General features: G+C 45.9%; 1 protein-coding gene across 2 annotated transcripts in view; it reads left to right on the plus strand.

The window, feature by feature from the left end:
* LOC144146854 (monocarboxylate transporter 12-like) overlaps positions 1–27,932 on the plus strand; it is a 54,531-nt gene that overhangs the window by 13,248 nt on the left and 13,351 nt on the right. For both annotated transcript variants that reach the window (XM_077678807.1, XM_077678808.1), the window contains 2 exons: positions 18,864–19,047; positions 26,643–26,786. In XM_077678807.1, coding sequence (XP_077534933.1) covers positions 18,972–19,047; positions 26,643–26,786 — 220 coding nt within the window. In that variant the 5' untranslated portion in view covers positions 18,864–18,971. The remainder of the gene's footprint in view (positions 1–18,863; positions 19,048–26,642; positions 26,787–27,932) is intronic.

The raw sequence follows: 27,932 nt of genomic DNA on the forward strand, positions 1-27,932 counted from the left end.
CCCCTCTACACAATGCACACTCATACGCACGCGCACGGACGCATGTACACGCATATGTGGAGCACCTTACATGGCTAGGGTTTTATGTATTTCTGATGCCCGAGAACAAAACCTCCCGATCTTCCATTTACCCTTGAAGCTCGCGCGTTTATTGAACGAGGCGTTGGGAAATGAAGGTCCCGGCGCGTGTGCTAATAGCACGTGGTCGGGACCGAAGTCGCCCACCGTTCAAAGCATGATTTGGACCTGAAGCTTATGCGTGTAATCTCTAAAATATACATCTTAAGTAGATTAGGTAATAATAGGCAGTATTTCCAAGATCGAAACATGCAGAGTCCCGTGTTTTCAAAACTGTAGCGAACGGCTTGCGACCTTGACGCGCTCAGTCCTGCTGTATCTGTAGACCTTACAGGATTTCTACCTTACACCGGTAAAAACCATAGTTCACGACAATAAAGGGATATTCTCAGCCTTCTCCAGTGCTTCAAAAAGTGATGGGAATGTGAAAGAAACACAGCTTCTAGTGTGCAAGTACACCTCGTACCACCTCTCGCATTGCTACTGCTGCCGCAGTTGTACAACCCGTCACCCGCAGAACACCACGTTATCGATGGATACCTGGACATGTCAAAATGTGATGCCATTTGGCGCTCCCCAAACCTCCGGGGCTTCTGTCCTTGTACTTGAGTCAAAGATTGATCAATCAGGTGTTGCACAAATTACTTCCGGATAAGTATGGTCATGGGTACAGACGTCTACCCACTTCCCTGAATCCTTGATACGCTTGAGTGGTTGCAGCGTGTCGAGTTTTCTTCATTGTTTTGAACTGTTCGCAAGAAACTGGTGAGTACGTGTGGCCGATGCTTATTGCATAAAAACTGATTTATTTGCGGGCGGGGGTTTCGATTAGTTTGAGGGCTGACATCATTCGGAATGTACAATGTCCTGACTAGTGGCTCGCACGTGGGATTCGTTTTCTTCGGACGTTTCAAGTTGGAATTTTTCTAGATGGGCATCTACGTGCAGAGCCAATAAATTTTTTGACTTCAGGTGGCAGTTGCCATTTCATTGGCCAGTCCCCCTGAGTGTCTGTAAACAGATTCAGGAGACGGTGAAGTGGCCCGTTGCACACTAGTGTCAGGCGCGTGGGAATATGTCCCACCATCTTGAGCTGGAATTTTTAGGAACTGCCACCCACATCTACCGGAAAGAAGTCACTCCTCCTTAATAGGCACATCACTTCGGTGAGGAGCGATTCAATGGGTCGTCCTTGTCTTCTGAGGAGTGATTATATTCTTGTACAACTTCTGATGGCCGCAATCATCATTATCGGCCGATCTCCCCCTGTTGTTATGGGTGGATTGCTGGGCGGTGTGTATTTAGAGTTTATGAACAGATCATTAATTACATAGTTACGGTTATCCAGCTACGGGGTGACGTAATTTCTGCTAGTAAAATACCACCTAAATCAGTTGCTCCCTCAAATGAAAAGCGAAATGTTGTCCTTTGCCAGCGCAAATGAGGTCTTTCTGGATCAATTTTTTTACAGGAGAGCTGTTAAAACTTCTGACTCCGCCGTCGAGCGTTACCAGAAAATTCAGCCCAGATGAGCGCACGTGAGCGTGCGCCTTGTGGGTAGCGCCCGGCGTCATATAGGCTTGCGCCACGTGAGGAACTCGCAAAAAATACCGAGAAAAAATACCACCCATACATGAACATGCGCCTCGCGAGGAGCGCCCGGCGTCGGCCAGCTCGACCTTTAAGAGCACTCTACCTCGCGTTCGTGGCGTGATCTCTAGCGTGCTTTTCTCCTCCCCGCCAAGTCACGTACAGCCATGATCAAAAGTTTACGGACCACGAAAATGGCAATTTTAGGTTATTTCTCTTCCTATAGCAGCCCGACAGACTGTCGAACGCATGCGAGATGTCGTATAAGTACGGAACTAATGAAAAATACCGCACATAGTACTCTGGGCTGCCGTGCGGCAGAGAAATAACTCAAAATTGCTGCTTCGTTGGTCCGTAAACTTCTGCTCTTGGGTGTACGTTCGTGCCTGCAAGGGGAGCGCAGATGCAGAGTTCGCGCTACAGACGCCGAGTTAGCGAAGCCGGTTGCCGCGGCCTCTACCACGTGCTAAGGCGGTTTACTTTGGGAGAGATGTGAAAGCCTTCGGACAAAACGATCCAAGCCTGCCAGTAGTCATGGAGAACTTTCAGCGGCAATTTCGAACATCCATGTGATGCGCAACAGCCAGCTCTCCGACGAAAAGACAGGGACAGCGAGCTCGGAGGTTTCTCCAATCTTGCACCACTAGTACAAGCAATCTCAATATATTCCGGGAAAGGTTATACTGATAGCTCCGCTATAAAATCCATCGAGTATTCGTTCTCGATCTCGGTTGCTCTTATAGAAAGTATTGATCCGGAATTTTTTTTTTCGCCGGGAATCTGAGAAGCGCAAGGTTGCGGGAGACTTTCACCGAAGCAACTGAAAATGTTTCAGCCTCCCATCTCTTTTTTTTGCGTGAATTGTACAAGGCCTTTTTTGCCCTCTCTTAAGCCATATTTTTCAGACCCAGCTTAGTACGCTTGTTGCTTGTGCTGTATATTTTTCTACTTCACTTTTTATTTCCCCAACCCCGTGCGGCAACACATCTTTTGTGATTCTTCAAATAAATCTAAGGCGTGAGTTTAGCGCTTTTTCTGTCCATTGCCGTGCCAAAAAAAGTGGAGAGATGATGTGTCTTCGTTGTAATTTGACACCATTCTGTCATGTGGGATGGTAAGCGGACGAGTTAATTTGGGACGCCCAACAGCGCTCACTTACACCGATCGCATCGTGGGCGGAAATCCCGGATCTGTGTGGCCCACTTAAGGCACCAATCGGAAACACTGGGCGTTTGACTATGCTGGTGACGCGACGGATTGTAACAGAACTGACGTCACGGGCACCAAGCCACCTGTGCCCTCAAAAAAGAAAAAAAGAAAACACAGGCGAGGAGTGGGGCTTCAAACGAGCGTTGAGAACGCGGCGGGGAGGATATCAACCACACTACTGCTGTCTGACTCAACACTTCATGCTGAAGCGACGTAGTGTTCTGCGGGCCATATGCCTCAGGCTGAGCGTGAGTATGTAACGTCAGGTGTTTGACGCTCTGTTATGTTTGTTTCAGTAACGTTTGCGATATCGAAGAACTAAATTATGCTTAACACACTGGTTGAATGCAAGACGTCTCTTTGGACATTTTTTTTTCATTTCTCTTGGCACAACTCGAGGAAATGTTTTTTGTGCCATTTTCTTTTACGCCGCTTGTATTTGACACCGTGTTATACCGCATTGTTTGCTCTTAAAATATCGAAACCCAACGGTATTCTATATTAAACGGGTGCTGCTACTACTTATGTTTCGCTTCAAGCAGGCCTAATGTGTTTTTTTTCTGAGCACTATTAATAAGTACGAGGGATACTACCTATTTATGTTGTTAGGAACAGTAGTTCCTAGCTATATTGCTGTTTAAGCATTCTTTTTTTCAATTTTTGCCGGGGCGTCTGAAGTGAGTAACATACAGGCAGTGCTAAACTATCTCTTTTTGGCAACGCAAAAAGGACCATAGTCATAAAAATGACGTGGTAATGAGCCATGGTGAATTAATGATTGAGATCATTCGGGGAAGTTAATGCCCTGGACTTGCGTGGCGCAATTTATTTGGAAACGTTTGCGTAATTTCCTCTTTGCAGACCTCGAGCCTCATGAATTTTAAACGTCCAGGACACTGGTGCTACTGGTGCGAATACATTTTTACCTATTGACGTCCGTGAAATAAAAAAAAAGCTGGTTTACAATTTGGCGTCACAAAAATGCGGTGATTGCGGCGGGGGTAGATATTGCAATTAAATTAACAAAAACGCACAAGAATTAAGCACAGCGACGGTAACAATTATAACAAGTCAAAAGATATAGAACAACAAAAATATCAAGCCAGGCATTGCGATGGCAGTTGAAAGTTTCAATAGCGGGGCGCCCTGAGGCCCCGAAATTGTGGAAGTGAAGCTTTCCGCCAATCCAAGCTTTTATCCCTTGTGCACAACCGCGGGCAAAATGACAGCCAGAAAACCAGCTTGAATGTTGTTGGGGTAGGGCTGACTGGCTAGGCTAGCAACACGACACATTTTTAGAAGTCGCAAAAGCTCATGATGATAGCGTCTCACAGCCTCAGGATGTTCCATTTAGGCGAAACCCCCCTCGTAGAAACAATTACACCAACATGCTTTCTGTTTCATTGTTTTCACCCGTCCTTGAGTTACGGCGGCCGGCACGCTGTGTTGACGCTGTTATCACAACCGGACACCATGAAATAAACAAGCAGGAAAGAGCAGAACAAAAATGTGGGGGTTTATTGCATAAGCTCACGCACTCGCATGCTGCATCCTACCCCGGCGGTGGCCGGGCTGCCGGGTGGCAATTGGCTGGCTCGGGTGACAGATCGACAAACGGACTGACGGACGGTCGGACGGACAGCAGAACACACAGACAAACAGACAGACACACATACATACAGACAGACATCAAAAGTTTCTTGTTTAAAAGACAAAGAAAGACTACAGTCTTAAAGAAATGAGACAAACATTTTTGGAGAACGATTAACTAGATAAATTGATTAATACTGTATTAGTGCTTGTGGCTCCGGAAAATTGCCGGTGTTACTCCTGCTTGCCCACTGGCCGTTTTGGAATCGTGTGTATCCTTTCTTGTGTTTCCTGTTTACGTGTACCGCGGTCTACCGGGCAGGAACTTGAGTACGACCACCGAGGCATGCACCACCCCGAACGTAGTCGTGAGGCTCCAAAGCCACGCGTGAGACTATATGATGCCTGCTTGTGTGGCTCATTTGCATTGAATCATTAGGAGAAGACACGCTTCGCTGTCGCGCAACCGCGCCACGACTTACCTCTAGCTTGCTCCCCCATACAGCGGGATTACCAGCGCTTGTTGTGGCTAGTGATCCCGAAGGATTTGCAATTAGTAAGCACGCATCTTGTTTGTGTACTTGGTAGCTAACGGGATAAGCCAAGATAAACACAGTAGCTGGAAGAGAACATGTCGCAAACCAAAAGTGTTTATTTGAAAGCGTTGTAATGTCATCAGAGAAAAGCTTTGTAATAAATCACGGATTTGTCTAGCATTTATTGGTAGCACTGTTCTTATGTGTCACACTTGTGCAGATGCTAGATTGTGGGATCACTCTGGCCGGAAACAAAAAAAGTTTATTTGTATGAGATAATGTGTGTGCTTTGCGGTTGATCCTGAACTTAAACTCTGGGTAGATATATAATTTTAGGAGTTGCAAAAACAACGTGTGTATATAAAAAAATGTGCGATGGGTGCACACTGAGCCCATAATTATAAGTACAACTGCAAACACGATAAGGCAGCCAGCCCCGTAATGCCATAGAAAAGAATTCGACTCCATTGTGTAATATTTGGCCCATCCATGTTTGTGATTGTAAGGGCGATTGAAGTCGGTTCAAACTTTTTAAAAAGTCAGAAAAACATCTAAGGCCCCTTACGTGTGTTGAAGGGCCTATAACTTTGTAAGCTTGGTACGTTTGGTTTTTGCCTCGCGCTCGTTACGTTCTCCATCCTGTTCGCGCTTGCGGCACTGAGCTTCAGCCTTGCGTTGCCTTAATTCTTGGAGCGCCTGCCGCCGTGCACGTCGTATACGCTTACCTTGTGCTCCTTTGTGGCCTTTTTCGTAGTGGTGGTTTTCGGTTTAGGCGTGCCCAAGTCCTGCCTCTTTTAAAGATTCGTCGTGAAGCACATTCGCGTTCTCTCACTTTTTTTCCGCGATGCATACTGTTACAAAATGTGATCTGGTTGGAAGGAAGACGAGGAGAAGGAATGTGCCCAGTAGCAGTAGCACGGGCAGCGAGGCTCGTGACATCTTCTTCCTTTACCGAATCTCCCGCTCAAAGGTCATAATAAACCGGTGCTCCTTTGACCGCGTCTGCTCCCTGGTCTTCAACAATTTGGCGCCGTGACCAGTCGACCGATTTAGCTATGGCATTCTGACACATACTTCCACGAATGTACACGTTTCTAGGGGCCGGTAACGTAGACTCCGAAGAGTTCATCACACGCTAATGAACAGTGATACGCATGATGCTATGCGCTACTTTGATGGTAATGGGTATGATGACATCGCATCCAATTGGGAATTAATAAGACGTCGGGAATGGGCCCTTGAGCTGGCTAACGCCGTGAAGCAAATATTTTCAAACTGCAATCCAGGTGTTTTCCTTAAATCGTAGGCCCACACGTCGCCGAATTTTCGCAGAACAGGCCGTATCAGGCGTTCTCCTCAATATTCAAACAATCGCGCATAGACAGCGTTCGACAATCATTTTGTCCACCGGTGGTCCCTGCGGTTCACGCGTTCACTGTTTTAGAAATGGGGAAGAAAGCGTGGGAAAACATATATGAACTTTGGTATAACGAATTCGTCGGTGTGGATACAAAATATCTCTTCGCAGCATTTCGACATTCGTGGTAGTGATGCATACAGGGGTACGTGAGGAGTTGGGACTGGGAATTACTTGTGGGAAAAGTGCAGTATATTGGATAAACAGTGACTTCGTTACATGGGCATTAGTGTTATCTATTCATCGATGTCTTGGGGGTTCAATTCCATCTTGTCCCCTTTTGCATGTCATTTTTAAAAGCTACCGCAGTTGGGTAATGCAGCGCGAAATATTTCTGTTTGAAATTTTTATTTTTACGAAAAGGAGTGTTATACCCCTGTCACACGGGCACTTTCAATCGCGATTGAAGTGAATCGCGATCGAGTTTTCGAGCGCGCTCGACGTACTGCCGCTGCTACACGGCACGTTTCAATCGCGATTGAGAAGTTGCACGGGTTGCGCTCGTGTTCGCCAGATGGCGCTAACCATGTACTTGCGGCCGGCGTCTGGTAACTTCGCGCGGTCGTAGGTATACGTAACTATGTAAATATTACCTCACGGTTATTTGGGTCAAGTTATTTGACACAATTTGTGGCGTTAGTTGAAGTTGTCACATTCTGTGCCATTACTGAGCGGGGACGAGAGTATCGTCGCTTTCGTTCGATCGCGCTTGGAATCCTCGATCGCGCTTGAGAAACCAGGATTGAGTTCGAGCGGGATCGAGCTCGATCGCGATTGAAACTGCCGTGTAGCAGGTGCCCGATCCGGATTGAGCTCGATCCGGATCGACTCAATCGCGATTGAAAGTGCCCGTGTGACAGGGGTATTAAATTATACTTATGTTTGCATACTGTTCAGTGTGTATTTGTAATAACCCGAACAACATTGGCTATGCCCTTGCGGCCACCCGAAGCGATTTTTCGGCCTGCCAAGTGTAGCTGTCAAGCGTTCACATTTTCCAACATAGTATAGATACAATAGAAGAGTAATTCGTGCTGATGTTTAAAGAGCCACAGTATTATCGAGTTTTGTTTATACGCTATGACGCCATTTTTATGAATCGTAAGCCAGCCCCAACAAACATTCAAAATTACGAAAGATCGCTGCGACAGCTGTTCAAGCTGTCAATTCAGTTTCCTAAATCTCAAGGCAGGTGTGCGCACGCGCGCACGCACGCACACGCACACAAAACAAAAATCATAATACAGTCCAATCTGGAGAGGTGGATGAGCAGCAGAACGTTTCAGCCCACGGGGTAGAGGTGTCGGAATTTAAATGGAAGGCGTAATCAAATTTTATTTCTCTTGATCTCTGATGGAGGTCATCCTTGAGATAGAGACATACATACATACACGTAAAAACTTTTATTTCGACGCTGCTGATCTTGAAAACGGTGCATTCATTTCGATAACTTATCCACTAAAAATGCCTATCCATGTGATAAAACGTATAAGCTTTACGTCTGTCATGTTCTAAGGAGAAGGCCTTAGATCTCACGTTTCAAGAACGCGCTTCGTGGGGTAGAAAAAAATGGGTGGTACGAAAAAAATTACACCATCTTCCCGGAGGGGAACCCTAAGTAGTATGCGAAGCAGCCATGGGGTCGACTGAAGTTCCCATTAGTTTTCAGTTCGTCGTTTCCGTTGACGTTCAGCTTCGCGTGCCTTCGTTGTATCAGTAGCTTCTTGACGTAGTTTGAATGAGTGAAAGACATAAGGCGCGTTCGTAGCACATGCTCCAGTCTCGGTTTGTAGCGCAGTGGGAAGAGCGCCACGTACCTCCCGTTGCGGCCGGAGCGTCGTGGGATCGAAACCGGGCGCCGCCTAACTATTTCTTTTTATAGTGGACTGTGCTGACGTCAGCCCAAACGCTGACGGGGCTGAAGAGACGCGCATGCGCAGTAGAGTGCGGATGGCGGACAACGACAACGAGGGAGGGGAGGGACACAGCCCCGAGCATGAGATGCTTCGCATCTAAAAGTTCGAGTTCGGGTTGGAGTGAGCGTGAGGCGGGAATCGCGTTCGGGAAAGGAGAAAGATCAGTGTGGGAAGACGGTCGGAGGATGGTTCTGAGAACGGGCGACGCAGCGCGCGACAGTAAAGGAGAACAGCAGCTTTGAAGGACAGTAGGCCGCTTCCGCACGTGCAATACCAGCTGCCTTGAGAGGGGAAGGAAGTGACGGGGGCTTCACAGAATGCTCCTGGTGAGGGCTAGTGAGTGGATGGAGCTTCGGAAGGGGCCGTCGAGCGGGATGGGCAAGCGGTGACGGGCGCAGGTGCAAAGTTCAACAGAAGGTTTAAAAAAAAACATCAGCGGAATGTACAGGTAGTTTAAGCGTCCTCCGTAGTTTTTGGTCTTGCAAATGGCGGCTGTTATAACTAATCTACTCAGGATGCATATCCACGTGATCAGACGTATAAGCTTTAGGTCTAAATCATGCTTTGACTGGCGTGCAACTTCGTTGGTGAACGCGTGCTGATAGCACACGCACCGGGAAGCTCGTTTTCCACCGTCACGCGTTCCGTACTTCAAGAGACGTGCGGCCTCGGGAGTATTTTAGTGCAGTACACACGAAAAACAGACGAAAGCCTCGCCATATAAGCTTCGCTTAAAATTCGCAGAACTCTTCTGGTATACGCGAGTGTTCCACAAATGTCACAAATATGGCTATCGCCACGAAATCTAAAATTTAGGGGTTGCTGTACCCGGCGCCGTTTTCTTCACCACGGTACAGTATATGTTTGACCCAAATTTGTGAACAGCCACAATGGCACCAGGTGTGATACAGCTGTGTGATACTTCCGCCCAGGAAGTTCAAAGCATGCGGTTTTAATGTAGGGCACGGGCGCAACCTCGCGCTGACTGAACGCCTTCGTCGCTTCGTAATGACTGCCACGAACACGGCATACGACTGCGAAAAAAATATGTAACAAAGAATGGTTCCAGGTTATCAATTCCAGCCGGGAAGCATGCCGAATTGAAAAGGAACACCAAATGTTTTTATTTAGGCCCCTGAAGCGGAAAGACAAGCATGGTTCCTCGCCATTGTTACACTTAGTGGAGACACTGGCAATGTCAGGTAATTTTATGCGGAAACAAAAGGGAACGACGCACACGTTTTGTTTGAAAGGGGTGGAGGGGCGTTGGCGATAACATTTCGCTGCCATTTCTATACCATTCAATAACAAATTTTCCATATCCTATTTCACCATTTGATTAAAACTTGCAACTTTTCTGCGTGGTTTTCTACTCGTTTTGCTATGCTATGCAGATGTCACGTTTTTCACGACATCAGGTGATTTCCAATATGTATGGTGATTCGGCCGCCGTTCACACCCAAAAAGTTTCGCGATGTACGAAAGTGCAGATAGTTATGCCAACAATTTCTCTCCGAACGATAACTAGTAGTCTCTTCACTCATATGAGGCGTGATGACGTGTGGGATACTCAAAACTAATGTTAACAGAAAAAGTTGTATTGCAGGGCCTGGGAATAGAAGCAACTTGATGAATGCCTACAGGGGTGACTGCCACGTATATATATATATATATATATATATATATATATATATATAAATTGGAAATGAGGGGCTCTGTGATTTAAGACAGCATAAGCGTTGGCAGTCAAGACAACCTCAGAAAGCAAAGAGGGGAGTGCGCTAGGTCATAGAAACACATGAAGAATTTTTTGATTCAGAAAGAAACTGGTGAAAAAATGCCCGCCGGGTGGAAACCGAAACCACGACCTCCACAATACCGGTCTGGTGCGATAACCACTACGCTACCGGCGGGGCTATTTCCCCAGCACTTTCTCGGGTATTTATGTTAAGGTATTTTTGTTTCCTGCACTTGGGGGTGGTAGCCAGCGCCACTCGGACTACTCGGGGTGAAGGGGACCTTCTTTTTAACCCCCGGGCCGTGACTCGATGGTCCACGACATGTCGAGAGTGGTCGACCAGCGTTGAACCCTCTTAAGCTACCTTTGGCACCAAGACTGCTAGAGCAGAGGCCCTCGCTGTGCATGTAGCGAATCAGAAAATGGGAAATGAGGATTCTGTTGATACCTAACATAAATGGCCAGAAAGTGGAGGGGAAAAATAGCCCCGCCGGTAGCGCAGTGGTTATCGCACCAGACCGCTATTCTGGAGGTCGTAGGTTCGGATCCAACCTGGCGGGCGTTTTAGATGCGACTGCATCTCATTCACTCGCCTTGTCCCTCCATACGGCGTTGTTGTTGTCCGTCCACACCCCTCCCCCATTCTCGCCGCGCGAGCTGCGCTCTCCGCCGCTCACCCCCTCTCCTCTCCGATAGCGAACACTCTCTCGCGAGGTGCATTGGGTTGGATTCAATTGGCTTGGCTTGGACTGGATTGGATTAAAGTGAATTGAGTTGCGTCATAGCCGCGGCAGGGGGTTCACGGCACGTTTCACGCGATGGGAGAATCAACCTAACGGAAACAACAACGGAACCCCCTATGCGTCGCATCTACACAGGGGTTCCCGTGAGGGGAGGTGGGAGAAACTTTTTCTGCACTCTCTTTTTTTCGAAATTTTTATATCTGTTTCAATGACCTACCACATCCCCCCCTTTGCTTTCCAAGGTTTTGTTGACGGCCAACCCTTATTGTCTGTCGTATTTCAAGCCCCCCCCCCCTCATTTTCTATTCTGATTAGCTATATATACATATATACAAGAGAAGAAAAACTTCGAACAAGGTAAAAGCACGATTGTGGCCTACGTTTCAGCAAAGAGAACTTGCTTTCCTCAGGGCAATCTCTCGCCTGGCAGGCAGGGTTTATATAGGGGTAGGACCCCAGGTGAAAGGAGAGGGAAAGATGGAAGGGAATTTGAGCAAGCTGATTGGTTTCGGAGTGTGTCGGGGGAGAGATTGAGGGGCCAAGAAGGTTGTCTAGTTTAAGCCGCGAAGTAGGTCACACGGAAGTCAGCTGGTGGTTGATATTCGTGGAATTTTTGGACAGAAAGGATAAGAGGGTGCTTATTGACCCGCCGCGGGGTATAGGAAAAGGATCTCAGAACCGCCGGAAGCAGACCAGGCGGTGAGGGTGGGGTCCTTATCAGAAACTATCTGCAAGCCTCAGGTCAAAAGAAAAGATAGAGACGGGGGAAAAACTAACTAGGTCAAGAAAAAAATAAAAAAGGAGAAAAAAACAGGGAGGGAAACCACATAAACCCACACACAAAAGAAAAAGCAATGGCCCGGCAACTGAAATGGCACGTGTCACCCACGGCAACATTCCTGGTACAGGCCTGTCCTGAAACTCAAAAACGAAAAGATAAAGTTAGAGTGACATATGGGGCACGAGACCACGCGGAGTAAAAAAAAAAAGAGAAATTAAATAAATAAAATTGAATTCCAAAAGCAAAGGTTGGAGGCATGAGGGCGAGTATTAAGCTAGACACTAAGGAATAAAAAAAACAAAAAAAAAGAAAAAAAAATTATTAGGTGACCAGGTACAGAGCAGAGTGAACGGTCATAGTCTTTGGATGAGGTATATGCACGAAAATGCCTAATGCTGTATTCCCGGTGAATATCGCAAGGATTCCAAGTTGCCCTTAGACGCATTAATTCCAGCAGGTTCCATGGAGTTGAATTTGTGAATTAAGTAGGATTCTCGGTATTTCCTGTCCCTAGGGGACTTAAAATTTGACTGAAGTATATATAACTTAAGGTCATGAAAATTGTGGCCTGGTTGGTTGAAATGCTGCGCTACAGCTATGGAGGATTTGCTAAGAGTATCTGCCCGGTGACCATTAAGTCGTAGGCTCATAGGTTGGCTCGTTTCGCCTATATACTGTTTGTGGCACATTGAGCATTCCAACATATACACAATGTTGGATGAAGTGCACGTAAAACTTGAATTAATCTTGTGGACATAATTACTGGCTGTGCTTTTTACAACGCAGTCTGTTTGCAGGTGCCGACAAGTCTTGCATCTGGGGCGGGAGCAGCTGGCTATGACTGGTTGCTTTGAAGGCCCAGTTTTAGCATGCACTAAAATATCTTTTAGATTCCTGTTTCTCCGGTAGGTAACCCTTGGTGCTTCCGGGAAAGTCTTTTTAAGTCGGTCGTTACTGGCTAAAATGGGGTAGTACTTCCGCAGTATATTTACGTTTGGGAGGACGTTTGAAAATTTAGTTATTAGGGCAGGTGGCCTGGCGCTTTCGTTTTGCCGCTGTTTCTTGAGAACGTCATCCCTTTTGAGATTAGACACACGTTGGTACGCCTGATCGAGCGAGCTTTCGGGGTGGTTCCTGTTCATAAGGGTGGCCTTTAGTTCGTCTAGGTGCTCTACGTAGTCACTGTCATCACTGCAGACTCTTCTAAGCCTGGTGGCTTGTCCTACAAAGATCCCTTGTTTGCAGTGTCTGGGGTGATGGCTTTTATAATCTAGGTACTGCTGCCTGTCTGTTGGCTTTCTAAAAAGCGTGGTTTTAAGTTTACCGTTGTCTAGAATGACGGTAGTATCTAGGAAGTTCACTTCTTTTTCAGAATACTGGCAGGAGAATTTAATAGTCGGATGCGAAGAATTGAGATGGGATATAAACGTTTCTAGAGTCGCGCGACCGTGTTCCCAAATCATAAAGATGTCGTCTATGTAGCGGAGGTAAACCTGAGGTTTATGCGGAAAAGAGCTTAATAGGGTAGCTTCAAGTTGCCCCATGAAAATGTTGGCATAGGTCGGTGCGAATATATATATATATATATATATATATATATATATATATATATATATATATATATATATATATATATATATATATATATATATATATATATATATATATATATATATACACACTTGCGGCACTCGTGATGTTGATCCCAAAACTTCTCAGGCAAAAACTGAACTGGACTTTGTGGATCGGAACAAGCTGCTCGTCCAAATTATATTGATCTTTTAGTGTTGCCGCGACAGATAACGTGTGTTAAGGAAATGTCCATGTAACGTAACTGCAAAATTTGTTAGCTACAAAGAGAGTTTTCTGGTGATTTCCGTAAGTTCAATTTCCCTCAAAAACGCCTCAAACCTGTACAGCTAGAAAACAGCACCCAGGTTGAACAGCTTTTACGCGTGCACCATGAGTGACAAGGTCACCGCGGCCACGACCACGTGATGCGCTCGTGCGATTGCTTGGCGGAGGTGGGTGCTGTGAATACCGTGGTGAAGGTTGTTGTTTGTTGTTCAGTTCAACGGGGACGATTACCGCTAGCAGCTGCGTTGTAAAATGGAGCCTTAAGCGCTTCTGGAATTGCAATTGTCTAGCTATAACCACGCATTTCTTTGTACCGCTTGCTAAACATTTCGGCAAAGTTCCAGGGACACCTGGGAAACAAAGAAAGATGTTTTTGTGCAATTGCAAATGTCCGTTTGTTTTTAAAGTTGACCCATTTTTATCTGCACTACGGCTTGCTTTGAATAACTTGTGTCGCTCAAATAATATATTGAAAAAGGCATAAGATTGGTTGGCCATTCGTGCCCAGTCGGCTATGCGAAATGGAGTTGGGTACTGCGGACACGCACACTGCCACATTATCGAAATTCCACTTCAGCCAGGAAACAAAAGAGTTGAGGCTGGCTGTTCGAGCACGCTCGCGAAACTGGATATCTCGGAAAACATGCGGTAGCACGAATATAACCCGGATGAGATAACACCAGGCTCGTATCCATGAGTCACAGGTGCCGCAGCTGGAGGAAACAGGTGGAAAGACTGCCGTGTGCCTAAGAATAAAGTTTGCCAGGTATTTCGACAACTTGTCGCACGGTTCTCTATGCTGTCTTGTTAAGCTTCGCAGGCTTTCCATGTGCGTTTGTGTCCTCGACGGGCGCGAAATCGTGCAAAAACTATCAGCGTGGCTCTATATGCCGCAGCACATAGCTGAGGACGGCAGACTTTTGCGTCGTCAGCAGTCCCTACCGGAAGGTTTTCGGTTTCACTCAGAAACGCACGTTTTTGTGCGACACGACGCAACGAGGCCGAACGTCACTCCGCAATACGACGACCCGTTGGAAGACTTCGAGCTTTCGAAAAGGACCACCGCAATAGACATGCTGGATGCGCCAGAAGTGCTGGCACCCGGCCGAGTCAAGCCCGCACCTATCGAGGCTTCCGCTCCTGCAGTCTGTCACGTACGTTTTGAGTGCAAACCGTGCATCTTTTACTGCAAATAAATTATTAGCCTATTAGTGTGTTTTGGCGATTGCGAAGCCGGGCAAAGATTTGAAAGCATCGCGTATTTTACAGTGTATAACGCGCTTTTGCAAACATTGGTGGCTACCTGAAGGAGGGGTCAATGCCGTTATGCGATTGTCCAACGTTAAGCCCAACATAACGTTTTGATGTCCAACTTTGTCAACCGGTACCTTCGGCAAGTTCAGCGCAAAAATCGCTTCGTAAGCCCTAACGTCATGTTTCAAGCTAAAGCATCGTACGTCGGTGCCCATTGGAAAATTATGCGGTGTAGTTAGGTGACTTGAGGCGGTGGGTACCAGTTGACGTCTTAAGTCCTCGAAGCGAAATGGTTGACTTAAGCTCCTTCCTTTGAGCACATCAGCGTTACTGCAGCCGCTCTTGAAGATCAATCAATCAATCAATCAATCAATCAATCAATCAATCAATCAATCAATCAATCAATCAATCAATCAATCAATCAATCAATCAATCAATCAATCAATCAATCAATCAATCAATCAATCAATCAATCAATCAATCAATCAATCAATCAATCAATCAATCAATCAATCAATCAATCAATCAATCAATCAATTTTGTTGCCTATCAAACCGTGAGAACTACTAACCAACTAGGCCAGCAGGAAGTTCTAAATGAATCAGTTGCTTACAGCGGAAGCCTGGGAGGGCCGAGAACGACAAATCTGTGCCCGTACTTTAAAAATTGTGTTCGTACTCTGAAGCTTAGAAACCTGTTATACAACGTTGCACGTGCCTGCAATAAGGTATTGCTACGGGTACGACCACTCAACTTGCGTGCCCACCACATCACTGCCTGTTTAACGCATTGTGGCGCTGGAATCGTGGGGGTGGTCCATAAAGAAGTTTTCTTGCTCCAACAAACTTCTAAACGCTGCGCGCGTACATCCGGCTTGTAAACTTCCACTGGCGGTTCATTCCATTGTTGGTGCAAATACATCAGTCACCGACTGACCTGGCGCGCCACGGCCCCCGAAAGTCACCAGAGGTTACTTCGTCAGACGCACATTATAGCGCCTTCAGAAGAGGTAAGGACGAGCTGGCCACACCGTACCCTTTTTATTCATCCGCTGCCCGACGCCCCAGCGAGTCTCATAGCTAATGTCTCCTTTAGGTCTGTCGGAGGTGTGCTGCAGTGACAGGAATGTACACAGTGAGCCACGCTCGCAGCGAAACTCGATCGCCAACACTGGGTGGAAAGGCTCCCACTTGTTCGTGTCGTCCACCGGCTAATAGTGAAATAACATGGTTTCGGCGCAGGCTAAATGGAGCCACGCTCAATGGTGCGGCTGCTTGGGTTTTTAAAGCGAAGCTTTCTATTCCTCACTGGTGACGTCATGCATCCGAGCAAGACGCACTGGAGGAAAGCGAACTTCAAACACAATGCAGGAAAAAGATTGTGATGATGATCATGATGAATACATTCCTTAAGCAGGGTTGGACTTAAGCTGTGGACTTTGGTGGTGTGGGGTTGAAGGTTGGCTTGAGCTTTGGCATAATTGAAGTGGAGTTTGTCTTCGGACATTGGCAGTTTGGGTTTTGGACTTTGGGAGAGCGAATTTTTGACGTTGGCTTTGACTGAGGTCGCATGAGAGAAAGCTTCACTTTTTAACCATCTTTCGCTTCAGAAAACGGGCTAAGAGTTTTACCGACCAAATACTGCCCACCTTAGTCTCCTCTGACCACATCGAGAAGCTGCGCTCCTGGCTAGCACAGCTCAGGCTGGCTAGCCCCTCGCATTGGTTGCAGTTTGAACGATTTCGCTTTCTGAACTCAGCCACACATGACATTGGGCGACACTGCGCGATGATGCCGACGCTGACTCCGCCATACGACGGCCCGTTCATAGTACTGGGACGTTCGGACAAGATCGATGTGTGGAACAAGCGAAAAGTCTTAGTGGTCGACCGAGTCAGCCCTTCTGATTTTGAGTCTTCCATGCCCGCTGTTCCTCCACGTACGTTTTAAGCGGCAACAGTTAATGTTTTTTGTTGGATATGACCTGATACATTGAGCCATTTGCTGCGCACTTCCTTTTCAAGCTCGACACTGTAGGGTTGGGGAGCGTGTGTTGTAGATAGCGTGCGGGCAGTGTTTTTACTAGTTGGCCTTGATGCGTGCTCCTACCCTGTGTGCCCGGGGACAGGTGTAAGGAGATAGGTGAAAATCATGACTAGATAGTTGGACAGTGATTTAAGAACTACAAAGTTTACTTAGTTGCTTTTTCTTCTGAAGCAATCCCCATCAAGGGCTTACGGCCGCCTTCTGAATAAAGCCATTCATTCATTCATTAAATGGCCCCAATTTGACGTGCAGCTTTCTAAAATCGCTTCGGTCACTCTCCTACCACTCGTCGGTGAACGCGCGACTCGCTATTCTCGCCTGAGACAATAAACAGTCTGCCTTTTAAACTGCAAGAGAGCTAGGCGTTTCTTTTTCGCTTTCTTTAGCTTCCGTGATGTCACGAGCTGCTACAGCTGCGCATGTTGCACGGATTCTAGACGCACTGTACGTTCCTCACACAGCATTCCTATTTCCCGCTAGGCTGTTTCGTTTAGCTTATTTCTTCTTTACATTTTATGGGGTTTCATCAACACCGTAGGCGGCCAGCGTTTCTGTGCCCTGGCAGCACCTTTGAAAAAGCCACCGGTTAGCATTCGAAAGTTCTTGATACTCGGTACCAAGACGCCTGCTTTGGTATTGTCCTGCGGGTACTGGATTCATGTGAAGATTGCACTTTTATAAGTTGTGCATACACATGCGGTTACATTTATCTGCCCGAATATTCTTGTTTTATTTCTGTTATTTCAATTACAAAGGGTTGCTCTTGATTTTTGTTATGGGGATTGATTATGACATGCGTTTAAGCGATGTTGCTTCAGTTTCTTTTGTATTTTCTGATATTTTCATGCACGTTTGTATGTAATTGTGAACTGCAACCGACATGTACTGCTGCCGACGCAGACATATCTATAAGGCTTTGGGACTTAGACAGGTACTGCTATGTATACATATTCGATCCTCACCCTCAGTTTTTGTGTGATTGAAAAGTTGAAATGAAGACTAAACATTTTACGTTATAAGCAGAATGTGGCGATTTGTAGATGACAGCGTTGCCCTGATATCATATGGTGTGTTTATGGCATTTTATGACGCTATGTGCTATGACGTATGAAAGCAAGCACCATAATCGAGTTCACATCTAAAGGATGTCTCCCACAGCCAGCTGTATCATTTAATTTGAACTAGGGTCGGAGTTACGGCCACACACCTGTCCGAATGTTGATACGCACGTTTTGCTGAACGTTTCTACTAAAACCATTTCGGAGATGAAGAACGGCAGTGAATGCACGTGCTGTTCTAGAAAACGCAAAGCTTTAAAGTGTGTGCTCAGATGTTACCACTATCATTTTTCTCAAAGTTTGTGTCATCGTAAATTTTAGTATTTATCCGCCGCGGTGGCTCAGTGACTAAGGCGTTGTTCTGCTGAGCCCAAGGACTCGGGTTTGGGTTTTTTTCTGACAGAGGCGAAAGGCGGAACGCCCGTGCGTCGAGATTTCAGCACACGTTAAAGATCCCCAGGTGGTCAAAATTAATCCGAGGCCCTCCACTACGGCTCGCCTCACAGCCCCGGTGTAGTTTCGGTGCGTCCCCACAATCAATCAAATTCTAGCATTACCCCAGATTTTCTTTTCTATTCAGAGAGGACGCGATCTGACTGTTGTACGACCTACGGTATTGGTTACCGAAGTTTTTTCGTTAACGTATCGGAATTCCAAACGGGGGCACAACTTTGTTCTGGTGTTCTGGAGCTGCAAACAGCAACAACAAAAAAAAGAGAACGCGAAAAAACTAAAACCCTAATGTAATGCACCCACGTCAACGACATTCACAATTATATTCTTGTCAACGTAAGAAAGGCAAACCTACGTGTACAGTTTCAAGCCAACGAAAGCCTGTTATTTACCTAGTGAGCCTACGTCAGCTGCAAGTTGGTTTCGTTGTATTGGGCAAGTGCAGGCTGGCGTGCGGTGTTTCAGTCTTCGCGAACCTTCAGTTTAGAGGCGAACACGTGCAAGAATGGGTGGAGGGGCCGACTGCGGTGTCAGTGCTGGCAAGAGCAAGATGCCTTCTAACCATTCATCCCTGGCTTCCTCGTTTGGCTGGCCGCAGTATGGACCGGACAGCGTTCACAGCTGGCTCACCGCTGGTGCCTGCGCCCTCTCCGGCTTCTTCGCGCTGGCGCCACTCCGGTCCTTTGGAGTGCTCTTCGTGGCCATCATGCAGGAGTTCGGCGCCAATCGCGAAGAGGCCTCCTGGACTCTCATGATGCTGGGCGGCGCGCGCGTGCTCTCAGGTGAGCCACATGGGCAACAAACCTCTTTCCATGTTGCCGCACTGTTTGAAGAGTGCTGAGCGTAGCTGGGATGACGTCTTTCCTGTAAAATATAGGTCGAAAGTGTTCTGTGCAAGTTGGGGGCCCACTTAGAACGCAAAGCTGGGAGTGGTGCACATTAGCTCTTCTGTGTGATTGGAGAGCAATGCTCGCGTTTACAACTTCCGTGAACCTACCGGAAACAGCACTAACATTATGTTTAAAGAATGTTCACCGGTCTCGGCGTCCTCCTCGGAAAGCTTCTTAAAACCCGTCAGTATTCGGTTGAGGCTTCCGGCCGCTTCCCAGCAACACCGCTACCCTTACGCGGCGGGAAAATTGTTAAAGGTACTCCTGCGAAGTTTTGTTGCAGAGGAATTTGCCCGCTCCTTAATGCCATTTACGCTTTCGCAGTTATTTTGAAAACCGAACTTATGGCAGTTTTCCTTTTAGAGGTAAACGAAATATTGCGAGGTTATCACGCCGCAACGAATTTTAAAGAGCCTGTACGAGTACAAAAATAAGGATCTATGATGCTTGTAGGACCTTCGCAGCAGATAGAAGGTCAAGGAGTGGTTTATACAGACACACCCAGTGTTGAACTGCTTGGGAATGCCATTTTCAGATGTAATATAAGTGCAGCAGGTAGGAATGTCAACAACAGCGTCACCATCTGCTATCTTTGCCACACCGGTTTTCGTGAAGCTACCTGAGCCAGTGCGGATGCTGATAAGAGAGTCAATGCTGGTTAGTTCCACCTTCAGACGACGGATACCCTAATGGCAAACCTGAAGGAGTAGCTGGCCGCATCGAGCTAAGGTTGAACCTTTGCGGTGATTGCCTTGGAGCTTAAAGCTGCTCCAAATTCAGAAGGTTCAAAACTGTTCCGGGAGGTAGCGAAGGGTGTAAAAAAATTGCGGGCAACAAACCCCACACATGCTGAATGAGGTCTGCATCGTGCAGAAGGGACGAAGCAGGGCGTGCACGGCAAGCAGTACCAGATACTAAGTGAGAATACGAGGCGCGGTAATCGTCTTTGCTTTGAAGTGATAGACATAATTAGGGTGGTGGACATCATTGTATACGGACCAACTTTTCAGTTGCATAGGATTTTTTTCATTCTCAGACCAGGCCGCAAGGCATCGGGGCGCTTAGGGGGACGAGCGGTAGCTTTTTTACGGGGCCCAGGAAAACTGAGGAAGCCAAAACAGGCGACAAATGTAAAGAAAGGGACCTGCGCACAATGAACTCTGCGGTTCAGATGTAGATACAGTTAACAGAAGATCCAGTAGATATAGCTGACAACGTAGAAAAAGCCGATTCACGTGGAAATAGCACAAAGAACAATTAAGATTCGAAAATGGACCGGATAAGTGGAAAGTGAAAGGGAAACAAAACAAATGCAATAACTATTTAGTTAGTTAATAAATACGCGGGCCTATAAAAACGTGAAAAATAAGTAAATCACAAACGAAACTTGCACTATGCCGTGCTCTGCACTATGGAAGTGGCACCCGAGCGCATTCTGAGGCATGCGCAGCAGTACGGCCTAGTCCAAACAATGAACAGCTAAATGCTATCGTTAGTACGGTGGAAGGTGAAATTAATAAGTACGCAGACAAAAATTGCGGTTACGACAAAATACTCTATTCACCGAAACAAAGATGGAGGAATACAAGCAACGAAACTGATCGAAAGGACAGAGCAAACTGAGTTGTTGTTGAAAAAAAAAACGCAGTGCTATTGACTAATGAAAAAAGGTGTTGAGAGATTGCACGGAGGCAAGAAACACTTGTATGGAAGCAGATGAAGCAAAAAATGACAGCTATCGGGAGAAAAAACTGCTAAGTGCAAAAGTTTTGCTATCTAAAATAAAGAAAAAAGTGACTCATAGGCGACAATAATAAGGGCAAAAACGCGTCCAAAAAGCGTTGGAGCCATAGAAAAGCACATGGCTCAAGGACCGATATCCAACAAAAATTTTGAGTGGATAACAAACGCAAGTATATAGAAGGTGAGTAAGCGTTGAAGTATATGCAAAAACTGGTTACTAACAAGTTTAGGAAATTAGAGGAATCGATGGCTGCAGTGGCGCAGAATACTGCTAAAAGAAAAATAACTGTGAGAAGTCATGACTGAAAAAAAACCAGAGCTTAAGGTTTTCTATCAAGCTGTTGATGGTCAAGACGGAATGACATTGAAACTGATAACCCGTGCCCTGACCAAAATGTAAGGCTTCATTGTTCTGGGCACTAGATAAGGAAATGTATAGGCAGCAAGTACCTCAGGATTGGGTGAAGACTAGAAAAGATTTAATGTGTAAAGCCAAAGACGACAAAATCAGTTTTGGATCATGCGGCTCACCTAAAATAACATCAGTTGTGTGCTGATCTGTGTTGCAGGCAATGAAATGAGAAATTAAGACATGGATATAGGAAAATGGGGTGCAGGGAAACTGCACAGTAGATTTGGATACTTTTTTTTGTACAACGTGTTGTATAAAATTTGGAAAACTGCGGATACGCTATTTTGGGTAACATTCTTGGAAGTTAAAAGGCACGTGACAACTTGAATAGGTAATTGCTGTGTATATAGCGTGCTGAAACGTTCGGGCTGAGACGACAAAGTAATACCGTTGCTCATAGAAATTTATTCAAATAATTGTGTGCGCCGAGCATGGGGGGACGGCAGGCGCCTACAGCAGATCAACATCTCCCAAGAAATGATACAGAGATGCCCTTTGAGGCCACTGCAGTTTACGTTGCACGTGGCAGGGTTCGGAACGAAAGTAAAAGGTTGTCGGGTAGAGTTAAACTTAATGCACACTTAGCAAGACAAAGTGAATGAATGACGTATTCCGGTAATGCTATACTCAAAAGCAGTTGTTCTTTTAGCTGATGATCAGACAGATATGCAAATTTTCATTAATTTTGGGGTCGGGAAGCTACCACCACGGTTTAAAGTTTAGCTCTGAAAAGTCGGGAATTTTAGATTTTAAGGAAAGTCTCCGGCGCAAAACAAGCTAGCATGGGGAAGTACCCAGAGTCAAGAAATCATCATATATGCTTGCATTGATACACGAGAGGGGAAAAAAGCGTACCTTGCATTATCGCATGGGGAACAACTTTAAATTACGGAAAGACGCAAAACTGCTAACTGGACAGTGGATAAATATACAGGCTGGGGATTCCCTGAAGTCTGAGGGCCTTAGCGTAAAGTAAGTTTTAACGAGGAGCTATGAACAATGCATCCACGTAGGTGGACAGTGAAAATGTCCGGTAGCTCTCCACCGAAAGCGTGTGTGCACGTCGATGAAGAAAGACTCTAACGTTAGCTGCCAAAAAAGCAAAGAACAGTAGAGAATGCAATATTTCTAAGGTAAACAAAAAAACAACGCGGCTCAAATTCCCGCTGTGAAGGTGGTTGGACTGCGAAGCTGTAAACGACACCCACAACAATTACCGATGTGATGCCACTTGAATTCTCGCACGTGGCTCTACAAAGAGTGAAGCCAGAGACACGGAAACTACGCTTTCTATTACTGCACCGGCGACATTCACGACTGCGTTATGTTCTTCTTTTTCTTGCTGTTCTTCTGGCGTCTTTACTTTCCGTTGTACATCCAAGGTAGCCTGGAAGGAACGAAATAAGGGGCTATACCGGTCTTCCTTTTTATATATGAAAGCGTGGTGACGTCACAACGTGATTTCTATGCTGTTAGGTACCTTTGCACTCGGAGTAGCTTACGCAACCGTAATCTGTACCGATAAGACCGGCCCCCCTGTGTAGGTATGTGCCTGGCTTCTTAAGGATGATAGTTTTGTGCTTATATGCCACAAAATTGTGCTCGGATAATAGAGGTATACTGCTTCGCATTAAAACAAAGCAAGCCAGGCACAAATAATATAATGACGGCAAAAATGGCATCAGCAAGGTCTTTAGAGATATACAGGCTCCGAGGCGTTAGATAACGTAAAGAAAAATCCAGTATAGTCATCGGGAGAATTTCTTCGTTTTGGAGGCGTAGAGCAGGTTGCTTGAGAATGAAGAGTGTGGCGGGGAAGTGCACCCAAACTAAAAAAAAAAACGATTTGGCACAGTGTGTAATTATTGGTTTGTATCCATCCAAATTCATGAAAGGGCAATATTCGTCTTTCTAAGGTGTAGGTTTTAAAGAGACCCCGCGGCAGTTTCTTCAACTTTTTTGAAATATAAATGCTTGCAGCACGTAGTCAAACAACACATGCAATACTTAGATTAGGGGGTAGCAAGGTACCTCAGCTAAAAAGTATTGCTCTGTGCCCATCAGAGACCTTAGAAACTTGAAGATTTTTCTCTCTTTCCTGGTCTTGGCGTTTTTCGACCGCTGAAATTACGTCACTACAGCGGTGTAGCGGCTAGTGGAGATCTTTTTTTCACTGCAGCAGTGGACGCATTGGATAGCGTTTTAGAAAACAAATAGCCACAAAGCAAGGCAGAAACTGAATGTCGATAGTTCTGCTGCGACGAGGAAATCACGCAGCGCCGCTCCGTGCTGGCGATAACTGTAGCGTTCGCAGTGCTGCCAGACGCGAAGGAAAGAGTGGAAGCGCTTATCAGAAGTGTTCCAGAGGCCCTTTAAAGATAGTACCAAGAAAGTAAGCTACCAGACCTTTAGAGGTAACTTAAAAGGAGATTTGTACACTGGTAGAAGCACAGAAAAATTATTATAGCATAGGGCAGCTACCACCTTCACTGGCCAAATTCGATTGTAGCCTGCCATTAAAAGGAAAGGAGGAGTACAAGATAAATACGTTACTTTTTTGGTTAGATGGCTCACGTCATCACCGCTGATAAAAAGATTGCCACAATCAATCAATCAATCAATCAATCAATCAATCAATCAATCAATCAATCAATCAATCAATCAATCAATCAATCAATCAATCAATCAATCAATCAATCAATCAATCAATCAATCAATCAATCAGTCAGTCAGTCAGTCAACCAATCGATCGATCAATCAATCAATCGATCGATCAATGAATGATTGAATGAATGAATGAATGAATGAATGAAATCATTCACTTTAGCAATGTAAATTAAAATTTTCTGAACCATCGTTCGTTAGGTCCGAATTTAGAACTGTGGCTTTGTTTTTTACGAGCTGGTCTTTTAGTTGCAGTAAACATCGTCGAAAAGGTGGTATCATCTTAGAAAAGTACTCCTAGAACTGAATATTGAACCCGAGTCCCTGTGCGCGCAAGTCGTATTCAGCGACACACAATTAACGCAGACGAATGGCCCAGTACAGTGTTAGTGTATAGTACCACGTTGCCCACGCATTACGTGTGACGGTTCTGGGTTTAGTTAACAGAAGCGACGATAGGGCGTCTCTTGAGTAAAATAACTGTTAGTAAGGCGTAGGCACGCAAAATGTTCGTTGCATCATTTTGTGCTGCCAAAGCTTATTCGCAAATTCCACCGCGTGGTGAGGGGTTGCAACAAGCTCTGCAGTCAGCGGAGTTGCACTGCAGGCATGCTCTTTCCGCTAGGCAGAAACCGTTCAGCTGTATCCGTGCTCAGCGGCGCGAATACCACGTGGCACTCGTCACGCCTCGAAGAACCTGGAACGCATGGACGTGATGAAACGAGTTCGCCCGCAAATAGAAAAAAGAATTGGTACGCTCAGCTAGAGGACGTAGCCACACGGGAAGCGTCTTCGCGCGTTTAGTAAGCGCAGATGCTTCCTCGAGAATCGAGAAGAACGCCGATTTAAGCATTGCGGTTTGTACAGCGCAGAAAGTCAACGGGCGTGACTGGGTGTGATTTGACAACGCAAGAAAGAAACGAAAAAACACATTCAGGAAGACTCAAGTGTCTGCCGGTTTACAAAGACGCCACTTTCTCTGACGGAGTAGCTATCAGGAATACTAACTGTAATTATATATTTACCACTGTATGATCGATACCATGATTAGGTGCTGGAGGAAGCAGCTGTATAAGCGTCAAAAATCCTTGTTAGCACGAGACCCGTGCAACAGCGCGCTAGTAAGAAGTTGGAGGAGGAGGAATAAACGTAATTATGGAGCAGTTAGTCTTGTTCAGGGCCTCTTGAGACCGTCCGGCTTCCTGTGCCCTCTTTAACAGCCCAAGCTGGTCGTCGGGGTCCGAGTTGGACAGGGCTCTATCCTCTCCCAGTGCTTAGGGGAGGAGAAGGGCAGGGGGGAGGGGTAGATTGGGGTTTTTATCACAGCCCCACATGATAAGGTAAAGCGTGCTCGGAGCCTCGCGAAGGTGACATTGCGAGTAGTACACGGCGGGGGCCAGAATGTGGGCTCTAGTTAGGTGGGGAAAGGTGCTGAATGTGGATGCCTCGAAGGTGGTGTTCTTGTTCTTTTGTGAGGTTTTGGTGTGGAGGAGGGTACATTGTTCGCTGCAGGCCGTAGTTCTGCGTGAGTTCTTTGAAGGAAACGAGAGGACAGACACGCCACTGCTCGCCGAACTGATTAGTCCGGTGTGTGAGATCTCGGGAATGCTGGTGGGCAGCTTCGTTGCCGGGCACGTCGGCATGGGCTGGAGCCCAAATAATCCTTACGCGGTGTTGTGGAGGATGCTGCAGCAGAATTTGTGTGGCGGGCCTTGAGATGAAGCCGCTCTTGAAAGTTGTACATGCTTGTTGGGTTCAATAGAAGTGGGTTCAGAGGGCCCCATCATGTCCTTTACCAGAAGCGTTCGCGAGTAATCCAATTTCCTCGTTGCAGCTCAATGAATTTCGATGTGAGGAGGGTATTACATGGCCCTGTTTAAGGGTTAGTTGAAGCAAAGTTCCCAATGAATGAGGTAACAAGCAATGTAAGATTTATTTACTGCAATAAGTTTCGATGCGAGTAGAAGCGTTCTCATACGTTTTTACCTAAGCACGGGACAAAGACTGGTAGCACAAAAGGAACCACTCATTAAAACTGAATTTATAACGGATGGGCTTATGGAGGAAGGGGGGAGTTAAGGGTGTGCTAACGCTCGCATATTTCGAGATTCCTATCACGAACTATATACTTTGTTTGTACTAATTGTAACGTTACCCCCTTACCCCCCCTCTACACACACGGGGCGGGACCTAACGCTAAAGTGATCAGGCGAACGAAAGATGAGTAAAGATAAAAGACAGTCTGATGTTATACTTTTGCTGAAGTTTAACCATTGTGTAACTTTTTCCAGAAGGGCTAGCTGGAACAGGAGGAGCTGCTTGGCGACTTATAGTTTTATATAAATTTTGCCTAGAGGGCTGGGTGGTACACACTTGGGCACCAAATCTATGGGCAGAATTATTGGCGCGATTGTTGAGGAGTGTGTCTAAAAAAAACGCCCGAAGTCATAAGTAGACGTGCGAGAATATACCTGTCATCCTTTCTCGTCTTTCGTTTAAAGTTTGCATATTTGTGCAGTTTTGCACAATTTTACACGTCTAGAATGCAGTACCAACTTTCCCAAAACTTTCTGTCATATTATCGATTCACCTTATTCGGTGCTATTTCAGATCCCCTATTTTGCAGTTCATAACGCGCATAAAGCGACGCTGCACATGTTTTTTCCAGGCGTGCTGGCAGGTCCCCTGGCTCACCGCTTCACCGCGAGGCCTGTCATTCTACTCGGCACCATCATTTCTTCGGGAGGAGTCATGCTTGCTTACTTCGCGACAAACATGTGGTCTCTCCACCTCACTCTTGGGATGATGCATGGTAAGTGTTAAAATGTTGCGCGTTGTAAAACTCCCCATTTATTGGAGTACGCGTGAACGCCGCAGCCACAGAAATACCCTAGCCACAGTTTTCGGATGGCAGCAAATAAGTCCAGGTGCCATGCGTAACAATAGGACGCGGGTCGTACTTGTTAAAAAAATGCACGCGAGCTGCGTATACGGCTAGAGGCACATCAGCAGAGGCAGCCTATGAAGCTCTAACGCCATATTCAATATTAATGTAGACAGCATAGAACTGCGCACAACTACAATAATTAGCACTTTACCATATCTCTGTAATTCTAAACGTGACAACAGAAAACTACTGCGATTTAATGGCACTACAGAAAGGAAAGAAATTGATATGATCCCGTATTTTATGCAATTTTCACCGTTTTAAACAAGTATTCACACAGGGACTGTCAGGTAACCAAGTTGCAATTTGGAAGCTATACAAGATGGTGTAAAAATACAGTAGATTTACTTCGCGGAATAAAAAGGCGATTGTTGTAAGAGTTCACAAAGTAGCCGGATAATATATAGAACGCTTAACTGTGTTACATTGCTTTCATTTATTCCCGCAGGCATCCTGTAATATCGACACTGCGCTTACACGATCTGGCGGAAAAAAATATGGATGCAACAGACAAAAAGTGACGCGCAATGTAGTTCTTAAATAATGTTATGATGAAGAAATACATTTTTACGTCTGCTCGCAAGCGTTTAGGTTGTTTTGAATCTTCGGAGGTTACCGTGCCCTATCTAGCTATTATTTCCTGAACAAAATAGCGCTGATCGATTACTTCGCTTTTGTATGCTATTCCGGGTTTCGATAGTTAATGTTGGCCTAATATTCGCTGAATTCACTCGCACCAATTCACTCAGTGGCTTGAGCGCTATCTGGGGTGGTCTTCATACATTGGAAAATCAGCCGCATGCACTTACCGTTCACTTCAGCAATTTCGAGCTCCGTAAATAAAAAAATCCACGTTTACATTTGGCGTGCGTTAGAAACAACAGACATCATAATTATTACGTGGTCATTTGAAAACAGCGCCACTCAAAGCCCAGAGGTAAATTTGAGATGGAAACCCTAATTGAAACATTTGAAACGCCGAATGAGTATAAATGTTTTTGAAGGTGCTGC

This window comes from Haemaphysalis longicornis, unplaced genomic scaffold (genome assembly GCF_048455015.1).
Source record: "Haemaphysalis longicornis isolate Haplotype H1 unplaced genomic scaffold, Haemaphysalis longicornis Haplotype H1 scaffold_7, whole genome shotgun sequence".
In the NCBI taxonomy this organism is placed as follows: domain Eukaryota; kingdom Metazoa; phylum Arthropoda; class Arachnida; order Ixodida; family Ixodidae; genus Haemaphysalis; species Haemaphysalis longicornis.